Below are 16,935 nucleotides of genomic sequence, written 5' to 3' on the forward strand. Positions count from 1 at the left end.
CCCTTCCCCACCTGCCTTCAATCTTTCCGAGCATCAGGGTCTTTTCTAATGAGTCAGCTCTTTGCATCAGGTGGCCAAAGTATTGGAGCTTCAACATCAGTCCTTTCAGTGAATCTTCAGGATTCAATTCCTTTAAAATTGACTGGCTTGATCTCCTTGCAGTCCAAGGGACTCTCAAGAGTCTTCTCCAACACCACAGTTCAAAAGCATCAATTCTTCGGGGTTCAGCCTTCTTTATGGTTCAACTCTCACATCCATACATGACTAGTGGAAAAACCATAACTTTCACTAGATAGACCTTTGTTGGCAAAGTTAATATCTCTGCTTTTTAATAAGTTGTCTAGGTTGGTCATAGCTTTTTTTTCAAGGAGCAAGAGTCTTTTAATTTCATGGCTGCAATCACCATCTGCAGTGATTTTGGAGCTCAAGAAAATAGTTTCTGTTTCCATGTTTCCCCATTTATTTGCCATGAAGTGATGGGATCAGATGCCATAATCTTAGTTTTTTGAATGCTGAATTTTAAGCCAGCTTTTTCACTCTTCTCTTTCATCTTCATCAAGAGGTTCTTCAAGTTCTTCTTTGCTTTCTGCCATAAGGGTGGTGCCACCTGCATATATGAGGTTATTGATAATTTCTCCCAGCAATCTTGATTTCAATTGGTAGGCAGGGCAATTAAACAAGAAAATAAAATTAAAGTATACAAAGTGGAAAGGAAAAAGCAAAACTATCTCTATTCACAGATGACAGGATTTTATATACAGACAGTCCTAAGAGTTCTATTAATGCACTTAATAAATAGGTTCAGTAAAGGTGGTAGGATGCAAAACAAATATACAAAAATCAATTGTATATACTTGTAATGAACAATCCAAATACATAATTAAGATAAAATTCCATTTACAATAGCATCAAAAAGAATAAAACAATTTTACTAAAGAACTACAAAACCTATATTTAAAAAGCTATGTAATGTTTACATAGAATGAAATAGGATAAAACAATTTTATTAATTGTTTTATTAATTGTTTATTAACAATTTTATTAATTGTTTTATTAATATTAAACAATTACATAGAATAAAACAATTTTACTAAAGAACTACAAAGGTTATATTTTAAAAACTATCTGATGTTTGGGTCTGAAAACTTAATACTGTTAAGATAGTACTGATCCCCAAACTGATCCACAGATTCAACATGATCTCTATTGAAATCCTTTGCAGAAATTGATAAGCATATCCTAAAACTCATACAGAAAGTCAAGGGATGCAGGAACAGCCAAAACAAGCTCAGAAAAGAGAATACAGTTAGTAGACTCACATATCCCATCTTCAACGTTACAAAATCAAGATAATGTGATACTGGCAAAAGGACAGACATATGGATCAACAGAACAAAACAGAGAGTCCAAAAATAAACGATTAACTGATTTCCAACAAAGGTGCCAAGATCATTCAAAAGTACTGCTGCTTCTAAGTCACTTCAGTCGTGTCTGACTCTGTGCGACCCCATAGATGGCAGCCCACCAGGCTCCCCCATCCCTGGGATTCTCCAGGCAAGAACACTGGAGTGGGTTGCCATTGCCTTCTCCAATGCATGACAGTGAAAAGTGAAAGTGAAGTCGCTCAGTCACGTCTGACTCAGCGATCCCATGGACTGCAGCCCACCATGCTACAGGCTCCTCTGTCCATGGGATTTTCCAGGTAAGAGTACTGGAGTACTAGGTTTTTCAAAAAACCTGTACTGCAACAGTGCATGCATGCTCAGTCGCTTCAGTCACGTCTAACTCTTTGCAACTTCATGGACTATACCCGCCCCCCCCCCCCGACTCTTCAGTCCATGGAATTTCGCAGGCAAGAATAGTGGACTGGGTTGCCATTCCATTCTCCAAGAGATCTTCCGGACCCAGGGATCGAACCCACATCTCCTGCGGCTCCTGCACTGGAAGGCAGAATCTTTACCACTGAGCCACCAGGGAAGCCCAACAGTGGAGAGTCACAAATTTTAAAAAAAGAAATAAAGCGGGTACTTTACCTTATAGCAAACACAAAGATTAGCTCAAAATGGATCAAAAACTTAAATATAAAACTAAGTAAAGCTAAAATTATAAAACTTTTAAAAAGTATAGGCAATTTCACAAATCTTCACGATCTTGAATTAGGAAGTATTTTTTAGATATGACACCAAAAGCACAGTGACAAAATTTTAAAAAAATTAGTACTTCATCAAAATTAAAAGCTTTTATTCATCAGAAGACACCATTAAGAAAGTGAAAAACCCCCCAAAACTGCAGAAAATATCTGCAAATCATATTTCTGAAAAGATTTGCCATTAAAATAATGAATTCTTACAATTCAATAAAGACAAACAACCCACCTTCAAAATGGGCAAAAGAGCTAAACAGACATTTCTTCCAAGAAAATATACAAATGGTCAAGAAGCACACAAAAAAGATGCTCATGATCATCTGTCATTGCTGCTGCTGCTAAGTTGCTTCAGTCGTGTCCGACTCTGTGCGACCCCACAGACTGCAGCCCACAAGGCTCCCCTGTCCCTGGGATTCTCCAGGCAAGAACACTGGAGTGAGTTGCCATCTCCTTCTCCAATGCATGAAAGTGAAAGTGAAGATGCTCAGTCGTGTCCGACTCTTAGCGACCCCATGGACTGCAGCCTACTAGGCTCCTCTGTCCATGGGATTTTCCAGGCAAGAGTACTGAAGTGAGGTGCCATTGCCTTCTCCACATCTGTCATTAGGGAAATGCAAATCAAAACCACAATGAAATACCACTTCATACTCACTATGATGGTTATAATCAAAGACATGTGTTGGCAAGGATTTGAAGAAACTGGAATCTCATATACTGCTGTCAGAATTCTAAAATACTGCAGCCACTTTGGAAAACAGTTTGACAGTTCACCAAAAGGTTAAACATAAAATTACCACAGTGCTCAGTCATGTTCTCACTCTTTGTGACCCTATGGATTGTAGCCCACAAGGCTCCTCTGTCCACGGCCCAGCAATTCTGCTTCTAGGTATATACCCATGAAAATGAAGTTGTTTTTATATAAAAACCTATACAGAAATATTCATAGCAACACTATCCATAACAGCAAAAGAATGTAAACAACCCAATGTCCATCCATGGATGAATGGATAGATGGCGCAGATGCTAAAGCGTCTGCCTGCAATACAGGAGACCCGGGTTCGATCTCTGGGTTGGGAAGATCTCCTGGAAAAGGAAACGGCAACCCACTCCAGTACTCTTGCCTGGAGAATCCCACGGACGGAGGAGCTGGTAGGCTACAGTCATGGGGTCCCAAAGAGTGGGACAAGACTGAGTGACTTGACTTCACTTATTTCATATCCATACAAAGGAATATTATTTGCTAATAAAAAGGAATAAGGTACTTATACATGGATGAACTTTGAAAGTATTATGCTAGGTCTCACAAGAGACCACATATTCTAAGATTCTAGTCATATAAAATGTCCAAAGTAGGCAAATCTATAGAGACAGAAAATAGATTAGTGGTTGACTAGAGTTGGGAGGGAGAGGCATGCATGTGCTGTCACTTCAGTTGTGCCCGACTCTTTGTAACCCTATGGACTGTAGTCTTCCAGGCTCCTCTGTCCACAGGATTCTCCAGGCAAGAATACTGGAGTGGATTGCCATGCCCTCCTCCAGGGGATCTTCCTGACCCAGGGATCGAACTTGCATCTCTTATATAAGTCTCCTGCATTGGCAAGCAGATTCTTTACCACTAGCGCCACCTGGGAAACCCTGGGAGAGGCCGGGTAGGGGAAAATGAGGACTGATTGCTAAAGGGTACAGAATTTCTTTTGGGGATAATGAGAATGTCTTAAAATTGACTGTGGTCATGGTTGCACAAATCTGTGCATATCTAATAACTACTGAATTGTACTCTTTAAATGGAGTGAATTTTATGGTATTTGAATCATATCTCAAGCGGTTGTACACTAGAATCTACCTGGTAGATACAGATGCCGACTAAAATTTCTTTCAACTTGCTTGTCGTTTAGAAATTTTTCATGAAATGTTAAAGGAGGGGAAAAAAATCACAGCATAAAAATGTTTCACTATTACCAGTAATACATCAAAACAATTATCTATCTACAATCATTGTATCATCTAAGAGTCTCCCAAATTAATTAGACTGTTCACTGAAAATTTGTCCAAAACAGATTTTAGAATTCTGTAGTCCCTGGCTGACATTCACAATAACACTCAGAGGCTAAGAATTAGTTCTCCAAATTACAGACAAGGTGAGGGTGACTTAACTTTACATAAACCTCCATGCGTTTTGAGAATGAAAAAGGTTCCGTTCTCCAGTTGATGAATAAGAGAAATAGGGAATTTCACATGTTCAGGCAGTTTTAAAAGTTTGGAAAATGTCCTCTGTAAATATGGCAGACTAAAACAGATTATTTTACCTTTTGGTCAGTTTCAACACTGCTGGTTCTCAATGTTTAGTGTTAATTTTGGCACTCAATTTTTAAGTTCAGAATAACTCTTAGAACAGATACTAATTTAGAAAAAAAAACTTTTAATGTACACACATTAGGCTTGAATTTTAGCCAAATTTTAAATACAGTCACTAGAGAAATCAAAATTCAAATTCAGGATGATGTACTCCGTAACTGAAGTGACCATACGGCCCAGTTTGCCCAGAACTGTCCTAATTTACACCTGTTATTCCAACAGCCGATCCAATGTAACATATGTCTCATGCCTTTCATTTTTAAACATATTATTATGAATAATTGCATTATAGTAAAGTAGTATGGATTTATTATACTTCCACCTTCTGCCATGGCTTTGCACTCTGATGAAGTGCAGGTGCAGTGAATAGAGTTCTCACTTTAATTTCTGGTTCACTCTAAAAGCCAACCACTGAGAACCTATCTCTCTTTCCTGACATTTTCCTGATAAAACGAAGTACAAAGTACACTTAGAACTTGGACACTGACAGTTACTGGTAGCTAACTATCCAGTCATGGGTGCTAATAGAAGGAATGTCTGAAGCTGCTGTTCTGGCCAGCCACTTGGTGTACCTGCCAGTAGTACCACTGCCATTCCTCAGGTTGCAAAATGCACATTACCTCCAGGCCTCTATCAGCCGAGTCAGTGGGATATACAGCTGTTTGTGAAATACATGTAGGAAAGAGACTGTGTGTTCTTGTGCAAAATGTACATAGAGAGCAATCTGAACTTACACTACAGTAGTTTTGCCATTTATTTAATTGGATTTACACAACAAATATTTATTTTGTTCGATAATATTTTACAATTATTATAAATTTAAACAATTTTAGCACCTCCTTTTAATGTTCAAGTGCCCCAGTTTACACAAAGAGTATATGGTCACACTACTATAAACAAACACCTTATTCCCTATAAAGTTGTAGTGGACCATATTCAGTTCAGTTCAGTTCAGTCACTCAGTCGTGTCCGACTCTTTGCGACCCCATGAATCACAGCATTCCAGGCCTCCCTGTCCATCACCAACTCCCGGAGTTCACTCAAACTCATGTCCATCGAGTCGGTGATGCCATCCAGCCATCTCATTCTCTGTCGTCCCCGTCTCCTCCTACCCCCAATCCCTCCTGGCATCAGACTCTTTTCCAGTGAGTCAACTCGTTGCATGAGGTGGCCAAAGTATTGCAGTTTCAGCTTCAACATCAGTCCTTCCAATGAACACCCAGGACTGATCTCCTTTAGGATGGACTGGTTGGATTTCCTTGCAGTCCAAGGGACTCTCAAGAGTCTTCTCCAGCACCACAGTTCAAAAGCGTCAATTCTTATTAGGGAGTCTATAAATATAAACCTAACTACATAAAGTATCTCCTAGGTCCTCAAAACCATTAACCTGAAGGGATGGCAGGCAAGGGTCAGCCAACAAGAAAACCAACTAATACCACACTATTACTAAAACGTCCGTCTAGTCAAGGCTATGGTTTTTCCAGTGGTCATGTATGGATGTAAGAGTTGGACTGTGAAGAAAGCTGAGTGCAGAAGAATTGATGCTTTTGAACTGTGGTGTTGGAGAAGACTCTTGAGAGTCCCTTGGACTGCAAGGAGATCCAACCAGTCCATCCTAAAGGAGATCAGTCCTGGGTGTTCATTGGAAGGACTGATGTTGAAGCTGAAACTCCAATACTTTGGCCACTTCATGCAAAGAGTTGACTCACTGGAAAAGACTCTGATGCTGGGAGGGACTGGGGGCAGGAGGAGAAGGGGATGACAGAGAATGAGATGGTTGGATGGCATCACTGATTCAATGGACATGAGTTTGGGTAAACTCCGGGAGTTGGTGATGGACAGGGAGGCCTGGTGTGCTGCGATTCATGGGGTCACAAAGAGTCAGACACGACTGAGCGACTGAACTGAACTGAACTATAGTAAAACTATTTTTTTAACCAATATGATTCTTGAACAAATACAAAAAAAAAAACAACTATTCCACAACAAGTAAGAATAGTCCACACAACCTAGAACTACATATGTGATCACAAAAGATTCTAAGTTCTATTACTTCTTTGTTGGTTCACAAAGTGCTTCAAAAATTCATGTATTAACCCTGAGGACTTCATTCATTTTGAGCATTTAAACAGAGTTTAGGTTAGAGGGAGACATGAAAATAGTTTAAGCACCGTGCTGTGCTAGGTTGCTTCAGTTGTGTCTGACTCTTTGCAGCCCTATGGACTGCAGCCTGCAGGGCTCCTCTGTCCATGGGGATTCACCAAGCAAGAACACTGGAGTGGATTACCAAGCCCTAGTTCAGGGGATCTTCCCCACCCAAGGATAGAACCTTTATCTCTTACATCTCCTGCATTGGCAGGTGGGTTCTTTACCACTAGTGCCACCTGGGAAGCCCTTAAGTACCCATAACAAAGGAGAATTTTATCATTGTGGATATCTACAGTTATTCATTCCTTTCCCCAAACAGCACTGATTAATATATAATTCATTAAAGAGACTTAAAAAGTATCAAATACATTAGAATAAGTATAGGACAAATTTGTATTTTTAAAAACTTCTTAAAAGACAATTATTATCCACAATTGACAAGTTGGCCCAGACTAAATTAAAGACAAAGTCATCTGAGATTCCTAGAGAAATTTCAAAACCTTTCAACTCTAAGAACAGAAAAACAAAAAAAAAACAAAAAACATTCCTTTTGTCTGTAACAGCTCTTCCAGTCTACGTGAATACCTTAACAGATGAGATGAAATCTGAAAGGGAAAAAAAAATCCACTTTGACTTTTGAAAAAAATGGACTATAGGGTTGGAAAGATCCCCTGGAAAAGATCCCCAGTATTCCCACCAGGAAAATCCCAAGGACAGAAGAGCTTGGTGGACTACAGTCCATAGGGTCGAAAAGTGTCAGTTGGCCACAATTGTATGACTGAGCACAGCACAATAGGGTTACCTTTATAAAGGATAGTTGTTCAATTTTCAAAGTATCCCACATAAATATCTCAGATCATTTTTCCATTCAAATCAAAACTTAAAATTTTAAAATGCAAATTTTAATTTTCAACATTAGATATCACTAAAGATCCTATGTAACATGCAATTAACAGTATTTAGATAGAGAAGGAAATGGCAACCCACTCCAGTGTTCTTGCCTGGAGAATCGCAGGGACAGCGGAGCCTGGTCGGCTGCCGTCCATGGGGTCGCACAGAGTCGGACACGACTGAAGCGACTTAGCAGCAGCTAGCAGCAGCAGCAGTTTTTAAAAAGCCTTTAATCCAAGTACAATATACCCTAGTCAACATCTCAATGAAAGTAGTAGGGCAGATCCTACCTCTATTCCAACCAAATGAGTTTAAGGCTTACAACTTCCCTGGTGGCACAATGGATTAGAATCTACCTGCCAATGCATGGGTTTGAGCCCTCGTCTGGGAAGATCCCACAGGCAGCGAGCAACTAAGCCCATGCACCACAACTACTGAGCCCATGTGCCACAACTAATGAAGCCCAAGCACCTAGAGACTGTGCTTTGCAACAGGAGAAGCCACAATGAGAAGTCCATGCACTGCAAGTCTGAGTAGCGAGACCCCTTTCACAAGTAGAGAAAGCCAGTGCAAAAGCATTGAAGACTGAGCAGCCAAAATAAAGTGTCTAGGCTTAGATGGGACCAAAAGTGGAAAATCTGACAAGCAGCCCAAAGAGCATTACTCTCACAGTCTTGCCTTAATAATATTGAAAAAAGTTAGTCTCTATTTGCGATATACATATATTCATATATAACACTGAATGGTTGTAAAAAGTTTTTAAAGAAGAGCTGACTGCCTATGCTCTTGTTCATATAAGATCTTAACTAAATAATACTATGTCAGGTCTTCAAGGAAAATAATACTCTCTGCCTTGGATGGTTAACCTAACTAGCCCTGAAGAAAAAAGAAAAGCCAGATTCTAATTCCAGCTGTTTTTTCAGCTTAGGAAGGCAGAAAACATACTTTCCAGCTCTAAAATGATACCCTGTGCATAAAACTAATGAAAACTGCCCAAATACTTTTACAGAATTTAGGTAGGTCTCTCCCTAATGTCTATCATGCAGAAATGTTATTTTAGAAAAAAAACCTGAAAAATACTGAAATGTACAACAGGAATCAAAATCAGCTCTTTCCCCATTCTCATTTATCAACTAGGACTTACATACAGCTATCAGAGGCACAACAGCTGTACAAAGTAAGCCTGGGTCCAGTACTTGTATTTCATGCCAGAAAGAAAGGTGCTTGAGTTTGAGTGAACTCCGGGAGTTGGTGATGGACAGGGAGGCCTGGCGTACTGTGCTTCACGGGGTCGCAAAGAGTCGGACACGACTGAGCTAATGAACTGAACTGATAGAAAATAGATGCCTACTTAGATTTCAGGGTGGACCCTCAGAATATCATATTTAACCCACTTTACTATGCATATTCCCCCATATTTAAACATCTCTTTACCTGACATGTTCTTTATGATCAACGACGTATCACCGTTTACAACACCATTCACAGAGATTTTTCCCCCTCTTTAGGAGCATATGAAATAATCATAGATTTGATGAAATGTTATTTTCCTGGATTGCTCCTCCAGAAAATGCTTTCAATTCGATTGACATCTAATTGTTAGCAAAGTTAAAAACAAACAAAACCCCATGGTTAGCTTTCATGTGCTTTCAATGCCTGAGGTCCAGGTTCAATCCCTGATCCGGGAACTAACATACCAGCCACGCAGCATGGCCAAAAAACAGAAAAGACACATATTTGATTATACTACAAAACCTTGAAATAAAGGTAATCAGCGATTCACCAGAGTCTCAAATATATCAAACTGCTAAGATTCTCTGTAAAATTCCAGTTGAACAAAACAAAAACATACCAGCTAGAAAAAACAGTATATGTTCTTTACACCTGAATCAGGTAAAGTAATTCGGAAACTGAATCTTTAACTTTCTGCTGTCACTTAATTTTGGAAAATACTGTTTTCAAATCAGCACGTATTTTTCAAAGTCTGCAAATTAGGTTTGAATTCTCCTAACAGTCATTTCCTTTACCAGCACAAAGATGACTCTTTTCAACAATTTTACGACTCAAAATTAAAGAGAAGAAAAATGCTTTGTAAGTTAACTTATGTACACGAAAGAGCTGTACGTCAAGATTTACAAAGCTTCTTTTAAAATCTTCAGAAAGAGTTCCAACTAGTCTGAGCATCAGTTTCTTCGGTTTAGAAGTTTATTAGATACCTTATAATGTTTATTCGTTCAACAAATAACTTTTTCGAATATTTACTAGAGACTAAGCAATTATTCCCGGAGAGGGCTAAGATGTGACGAGGCACCATCTTTATAAAGAGAATGCTGCCTGAAAAGGCACTACCTGATGTCTAAAATTCCACACACTTGAATGAAACGTGGCCAGGCCCCAAACAGCGTAAATAAGAGGCACACCTCGCTTAAATATAAATCCCGATTCAAAACCGCGCAGTTTCCCGCTGACAGCATGGACCGTGCGGGTCTGAAAGAACTCCGGGCCAACGAAAATTTTAACGCACGAAGTGAAAGCGAAGGTGCTCAGTTCGGAAGCAAGACGAAAAGAGGGTCGAAAGAAAAAGTGAGTCGGAGGTGACGCGAAACGCAGCGGCGGCCCAAACTGCTCTCTCCACTCCGCACCTCGAGCTAACTTCCCCAGCACCCGGGACTCGCGACTTCCCCGGCCCCGGGGCGCGGTGGCGGCGGCCGGCGGCCGTGAAGAAGCTCCCCAAGGCCCGGCGCCGGTCCCACCACCCACCAAAGTGCAAAGTAAGGAGTGGGCAGGGCTGGACACACGCGCCTTTCCTCGGAGGAGGCTGGGGGGAGGGGAACGGCGCGAGCGACCCTCCCGCCCCCGGATCCGGCAGCGGGGAGGGGACCGCCGACCGGCGCGCTGGGGCGGATGGTCACACGGCCTCACCCAGGGCCGGCCGCGCCGCGCCAGACCCCAAGGCCGACGCGGGGGAACTGCGCCGGCCTCACCGAAGGCAGGCGGGAAACCGGGTGGCGGGAAGACGGAGGCCGGCCCAGCTCGAATGCAGCACGCGAGGCCCTGACCCTACCCTGCCTTCGGCGGGCCCGCAGAGCCCCACAAAAGGCTCCCCGGCTCCCGAAGGGACGGGGTGAGGCTGAGGAAGCCCCCCTCTCACACACACACACACACGCACACACACACACACTCGCTCACTCTCTCACACACACGCCCGCTCGCCTCCCTACCCCCACCCTCGGGCCGCCCTCCGCGGACTCGGCGCCCCACGGCAACGCCGGGAAGGCGGGGGCCAGCGGCTCGGCCGCGGAAAGCTGACGCCCTCCCAGACGCCCGGAGCTCCGCGGGCGCGGGAACCCCGACACGCAGGCAAAAATCAACAAAGCACCTGCCGCTCCCGAGGAGAAAACAAGCCACAGGCCCCGACCGCCCGCTCTCCGACACGCCGCTGCCCGGGCCGCAGGGTTGCGCTGGCGGACTAGGGGGAGGAAGCAGGGAAGGGCCCCACGCGGTGACTCCCCGGCCCCGGAGCCTTGCCTCCGTCCGGAAGCGGTGAGGCAGGGACCCCCCACGCCAGGGACTGACCTTGGAGTCTCCGTTGCACAGAGCCATCGGGGCTGGGGCCGCGGCGGCGGCGGCGGCGACCAGAGATGAGACGGGGCGGGAGAGGGCCGCGAGGGTCGACGCCACGGACCACGGCTAAGAAGAAGGCCTGGTCGAGGAGCGGGCGGGCAAGAGGCGCGGAGAGCAGCTAGCTGCCTGCCAGGCGCCGAGCGGAGCAGCAGCCGCGGAGCGCGGGCCCCAACGCCGCGGGAGAGCAGACCAGCAGCGCGCACGCTGCCCCCGCCTCCTGCTTCCGCCCCGGCCGGCCACTGGGAGGAGCCAGAGCCCGTGCGGCTAGGCTTCCGAGCGGCGGACACCCGCAGCTGCCGCCTCTGGAGGAGGGGACTTCGTCGTCCGGCCCCGCCTCCCGATCAGTCCCCAGCGCCGAGGCCCGCCCCCAGGAAAAGAAACCCACGGTTCCCCGGCCTGCCCGCCCATGAGGGGCGGGGCCTGCGGCTCATAGCCCCGCCCCCACGCCGCTCTAGCCCGCCCTTGGAAGGAGGAGCCGGCGGCAACTAGCTTTGCTGCCCCTGTCCCGCCTCCGCACCCGGCAGCCGGCGTGGTTTGGAGGGCCTGTGGCGCTTTACCCCACCTCCGGCTGCTAAAGCCGGCCTTGGCTGAAAACCCAGGCCGCAGGCCGCTTGCTGTTTGCCGGCCGGCCTGCAGCCTTGGACGGCTGTGAGAGACTTGTGGCCCTGAGAAGGAGGCCTCCAGAGAAGCTGGGTCTCTGGGGAACGCTTACCGGGTGGTGCGGCCTCATCTCAGGTTGCGGCCCATGGAGGAGGCCAAAGCTGCTTTGAAGAGTTTCGTGGTGACACAGCCGTGGGCTTAAAAGTGATATTTGATCACCTTAGGTCCCTCAGAAGTTCTACATCGGGTGCAGAATTTTCAAAAGGAAGGGGTTTGGGAGCGGCAATCTGATGGAAAACTGAACCCGAGGACAGGAGCTCTGTTTGCACAGCAGTGTTTCTATTTTTATTTGGATATTTTGTGGGGGAGAGAGAGCAGTCTTTCCAGCTACTCCATGGCATCTATCAATGCAAAGTATTATAGTTCCTTGAATTTGGTCACCTAGGGGTCTAAATCAGGATTGGGGGATAAATAATAACACTTGCAGCTTTAGTTTACAAAGAACTTTAACAAATATTCAGTCATTTATAATACCGGCAACATTTGCTGAGCTCATGCTATGTGTCAAACTCTGCTGCTGCTGCTGCTAAGTCACTTCAGTCGTGTCCGACTCTGTGTGACCCCATAGACGGAAACCCACCAGGCTCCCCTCGTCCCTGGGATTCTCCAGGCAAGAACACTGGAGTGGGTTGCCATTTCCTTCTCCAATGTGTGAAAGTGAAAAGTGAAAGTGAAGTCGCTCAGTCGTGTTCGACCCTTAGCGAACCCATGGACTGCAGCCCACCAGGCTCCTCCATCCATGGGATTTTCTAGGCAAGCTACTGGAGTGGATTGCCATTGCCTTCTCCGGTCAAACTCTAGTCCAGGTATTAAAGGGCTAGAGTAGGACAGACCAAACTTCCAAAATCTCATTTTATTCTAACTAATCCCATGGAAGTAGTGTAGTAAGATTGATGTTCTTATACACTTTTACTAATAAGAAAATTGAGGCTCATTGAGATTATGTGCTTCTCCCTCAAGAGGCTCCTGATCTGGGAAAGAATAGACCGTTTGTTAGTAAAACATTTACATGAACAAAAGGCCCAAGGTCTTCCTAGACCTCAGACTCAAAGAAAGTATTTTATTTACCTTTTTTTGAGGAGAAAAATGGATGCTTGAACTGTCTAAAGCCATGGAGATTGTGTTCTGATGATAGGTCTGAGTGAACAAACCGGAGAACACTGTAGTAACCAATAGGAGAAGTGCATCAGCATCCACCTGGAATGGAACGGAATGTGATGTGCTGGCATTAAGGATTGGTTAAACCTCACTGGTATTAGATAATGCCTAGTTTAAATATATTCTAGTGGTCACTTGTGCTTATGGCTAAGAACATCAGCATGTACCACAATCCTTATAGCTTAAGTATTATACAACTTTTGACTCTGTTCACTTCTTCCTCCTTCTTGAAAATGGATTTCCTTACAAGGCACCACAGAGATATCTTTTCACCTCCACGATTGTTCTCCGTCACCTTTTCTTGTCGCTCTTCCTGTATCTTTCCTACAGAAGGAAACTTCAGTATTGGTTTTCTTCAGTATTTCCATCCCTAGGCCTCTTCTCATCTTACTGCTCACCTGTTTTCCCTAGGGCACTTATTTAAAAATACAGACTTGCTTAAAATCACTTTGATAGACTCTATCATGACAGCTCTCTCTTCTGAGCCCCAGGTCCCTATTATAGTGTATACCCCCAGTTAGATGTTCAGTGTCTTAGTGGGTCCTGAACTCAAGTCCAAAACACAACTTTGTTCAAGACTATTCTTGATAGTTTTCTGTTCATTTGTTCTATCAAGTACTGAAAGAAGGACACTTACATTTCCAAACATAATTGTGATTTTATCAGATTCTTATAGTTCTGTCAGTTTTTGCTTTATGTATTTTGAAGTTCTGTTTTTAGTGTCATAAATATTGCGTGCTAAGTTACTTCAGTCATGTCCGACTCTTTGTGACCCCATGGACTGTAGACCACCAGGCTTTTCTGTCCGTGGGATTTTCCAGGCAAGAATACTAGAGAAGGTAGCTGTTCCCTTCTCCAGGGAATCTTCCAGATCCAGGGATCGAACCCCAGTCTCCTGCATAGCATGCAGATTTTTAACCATCTGAGCCACCAGAGCCCTATAAATCTTTAGGGTCATTATTGATCCATTTATAGTTATAGGATGATATTTTTTAGATCCCCAGTAATATTCTTCATGCTGACATTTACTTTGTCCAGTATTAAAATATTGAACTTTGCTTTCTTGATTGGTTCTTGGCATGATATATTTTTTGCAACCATTTATATTGTTCATGTCTTTATGCTTAAACAAGTGTTTCTTGTAGACAGCATATAATTGGGTCTTGCTTTAATTCAAGTGTTTGTATCATTTACAGTTAAATGTGTTTATTGATATGGTTAACTTTATTTCTTTAATCTGGAGATTTTCAAGGCAGTAAGCTGGGGCAATTGAAGGGCTCATCTCTTTTGTGCCCTATCTCTCAGAGATCACTGACCTTTGTTGCTCAATACCCAGTATCTTGAAACCATTATTGCATACATTTTGTTGTTCCCAGAAGGGCACATCCAGTTCCTTACTCCATTTTTGGCAGAAATGAAAGTCTTTTAATGATTAATTGAGGTATCTCAAACCTATAAGGTCTTCCTTCTGTTACTGGTCCTATCATACTCTTATATGATTGTTAAGGTTAAAGGTGAAGATTACCCTGAATTCAGAACAACTTAGGCAACATAGAGTAGTGATGCTGATTCTTACAAATGTAATTGTGTGGTTTCTGGGACCAATAAATGTTTTGTATTTGAGTTTTCTTAATTTTATTTTTAATTGGAGGCTAATTGCTTTACAATGCTGTGTTGATTTCCTGCTGTACAAGAACGTGAGTCAGCCATAAGTATATATATATATCCCCACCCTCATGAGCCTCCCTCCCACTGGAACCAACACATTTTAAAAGAAACATTTCAGAAAATCCACAGAGAGAAAATTTATATGACTTTTCAGATCTGGTGAGTATCATAAAATATTTATTTCAGGTATAATCCATGGTCATCCCACGTCATCTTTCAAATATTTAATATTTTTAAATCTCCTATTAATGAAAAAGTTAACTGTTAAGTTTATGAAGAATATTGCTGCTGCTGCTAAGTCGCTTCAGTCGTGTCCAATTCTGTGCGACCCCATAGACGGCAGCCGACCAGGCTCCGCCGTCCCTGGGATTCTCCAGGCAAGAACACTGGAGTGGGTTGCCATTTCCTTCTCCAATGTGTGAAAGTGAAGTCGCTCAGTCGTGTCCGACTAGTAGCGACCCCATGGACTGCAGCCCACCAGGCTCCTCTGTCCATGTGATTTTCTAGGCAAGAGTACTGGAGTGGCTTGCCATTGCCTTCTCCGATAAAGAATATTAGGTATAAGCTTAAAATGTGGAAGGAAGTACTTAGGTTTTCAAAACCCTCTTGGGATGGTTGTTGTTGAGTCGCTAAATCACTTCTGACTCTTTGCAACCCCATGAATTTGATCAAATTTATGTCCATTGAGTTAGTAATACCATCAAAGCATCTCATCTTCTGCCCTCCCCCCTTCCCCTTCTGACTTCAATCTTTCCCAGCATCAAGGTCTTTTCCAATGAGTCAGCTCTTTGCATCAGATGGCCAAAGCATTGGAGCTTCAACTTCAGCATCAGTCCTTCCAATGAATACTCAGGGCTGATTTTCTTTAAGACAGACTGGTTTGATCTCCTTGCACTCCAAGGGACTCTCAAGAGTCGTTTCCACAGTTCAGTTCAGTTCAGTCGCTCAGTCATGTCCGACTCTCCGCGACCCCATGAATCACAGCACGCCAGGCCTCCCTGTCCATCACCAACTCCCGGAGTTCACTCAAACTCATGTCCACAGAGTCGGTGATGCCATCCAGCCATCTCATTCTCTGGCGTCCCCTTCTCCTCCTGCCCCCAACCTTTCCTAGCATCAGAGTCTTTTACAGTGAGTCAATTCGTCGCATGAGGTGGCCAAAGTATTGCAGTTTCAGCTTTAGCATCAGTCCTTCCAATGAATACCCAGGATTGATCTCCTTTAGAATGGACTGGTTGGATCTCCTTGCAGTACAAGGGACTCTCAAGAGTCTTCTCCAACACCACAGTTCAAAAACATCAATTCTTCGGCAATCAGCTTTCTTCACAGTCCAACTCTCATATCCTTACATGACCACGGGAAAAACCATAGCCTTGACTAGACGGACCTTTGTTGTTAGAAACCATCAATTCTTGGGCACTTAGCCTTCTGTCTGTCCAGCTGTCACATCCATATGACTACTGGAAAAACTATAGCTTTGACTAGACGGACCTTTGTTGGCAAAGTGATCTGTGCTTTTTAATACACAGTCCAGGTCTGTCACAGCTTTCCCTCCAAGGAGCAAGTGTCCCTTAATTTCACAGCTGCAGTCACCGTCTGCAGCGATTCTGGAGTCCAAGAAAATAAAATCTGTCACTACTTCCACTTTTCCCCCTCTATCTGCCATGAAGTGATGGGACTGGGTGCCATAATCTTATTCTTCCCAGTGTTGAGTTTCAAGCCAGCTTCTGCACTCTCCAGTTTCACCCCATCAAGAGGCTCTTTACTTCCTCCTCACTTTCTGCCATTAGAGTGGTATCATCTGCATATCTGAGGTTGTTGATATTTCTCCCAGCAATCTTGATTGCAGCTTGTGACTCATCCAGCCCAGCATTTCACATGATGTGCTCTCCATATAAGTCAAATAAGCAGGGTGACAGTATACAGCCTTGTGGTAGTCCTTTCCCAATTTTGAACCAGTCAGTTGTTCCATGTCCGGTTCTAACCATTGCTTCTTGACCTACACACAGGTTTCTCAAGAGGCAGGTAAGGTGGTCTGGTATTCCCATCTCTTTAAGAATTTTCCACAGTTTGTTGTGATTGACACAGTCAAAGGTTTTAGTGTAGCCAGTGAAGCAGAAGTAGATGTTTTTCTGGAATTCCCTTGCTTTCTCCATAATCTAAATAATGTTGGCAGTTTGTGAGTTTAAAAAAAAAATTCTGAAAACAGCTGTTCTAAATCTGATCATAAATCCTTTGTCCAAAATCTTCTTAATAGCTCCGCATTGCTCTTGGGATAAACTCCA

The 16,935-nt window shown here is 43.6% G+C and overlaps 1 protein-coding gene across 1 annotated transcript in view; it reads right to left on the reverse strand.

Moving 5' to 3' along the window:
- GMPS (guanosine monophosphate synthase) overlaps nt 1-11,293 on the reverse strand; it is a 75,570-nt gene extending 64,277 nt beyond the window's left edge. The window contains exon 1 of the mRNA XM_055411214.2: nt 11,117-11,293. Coding sequence (XP_055267189.1) covers nt 11,117-11,143 — 27 coding nt within the window. The 5' untranslated portion in view covers nt 11,144-11,293. The remainder of the gene's footprint in view (nt 1-11,116) is intronic.
- Between the last annotated feature and the right edge of the window lie 5,642 nt (nt 11,294-16,935).

This window comes from Moschus berezovskii, chromosome 1 (assembly GCF_049115385.1).
Source record: "Moschus berezovskii isolate FMDL1 chromosome 1, NW_MosBer_1.0, whole genome shotgun sequence".
NCBI classification, from domain to species: Eukaryota; Metazoa; Chordata; class Mammalia; order Artiodactyla; family Moschidae; genus Moschus; species Moschus berezovskii.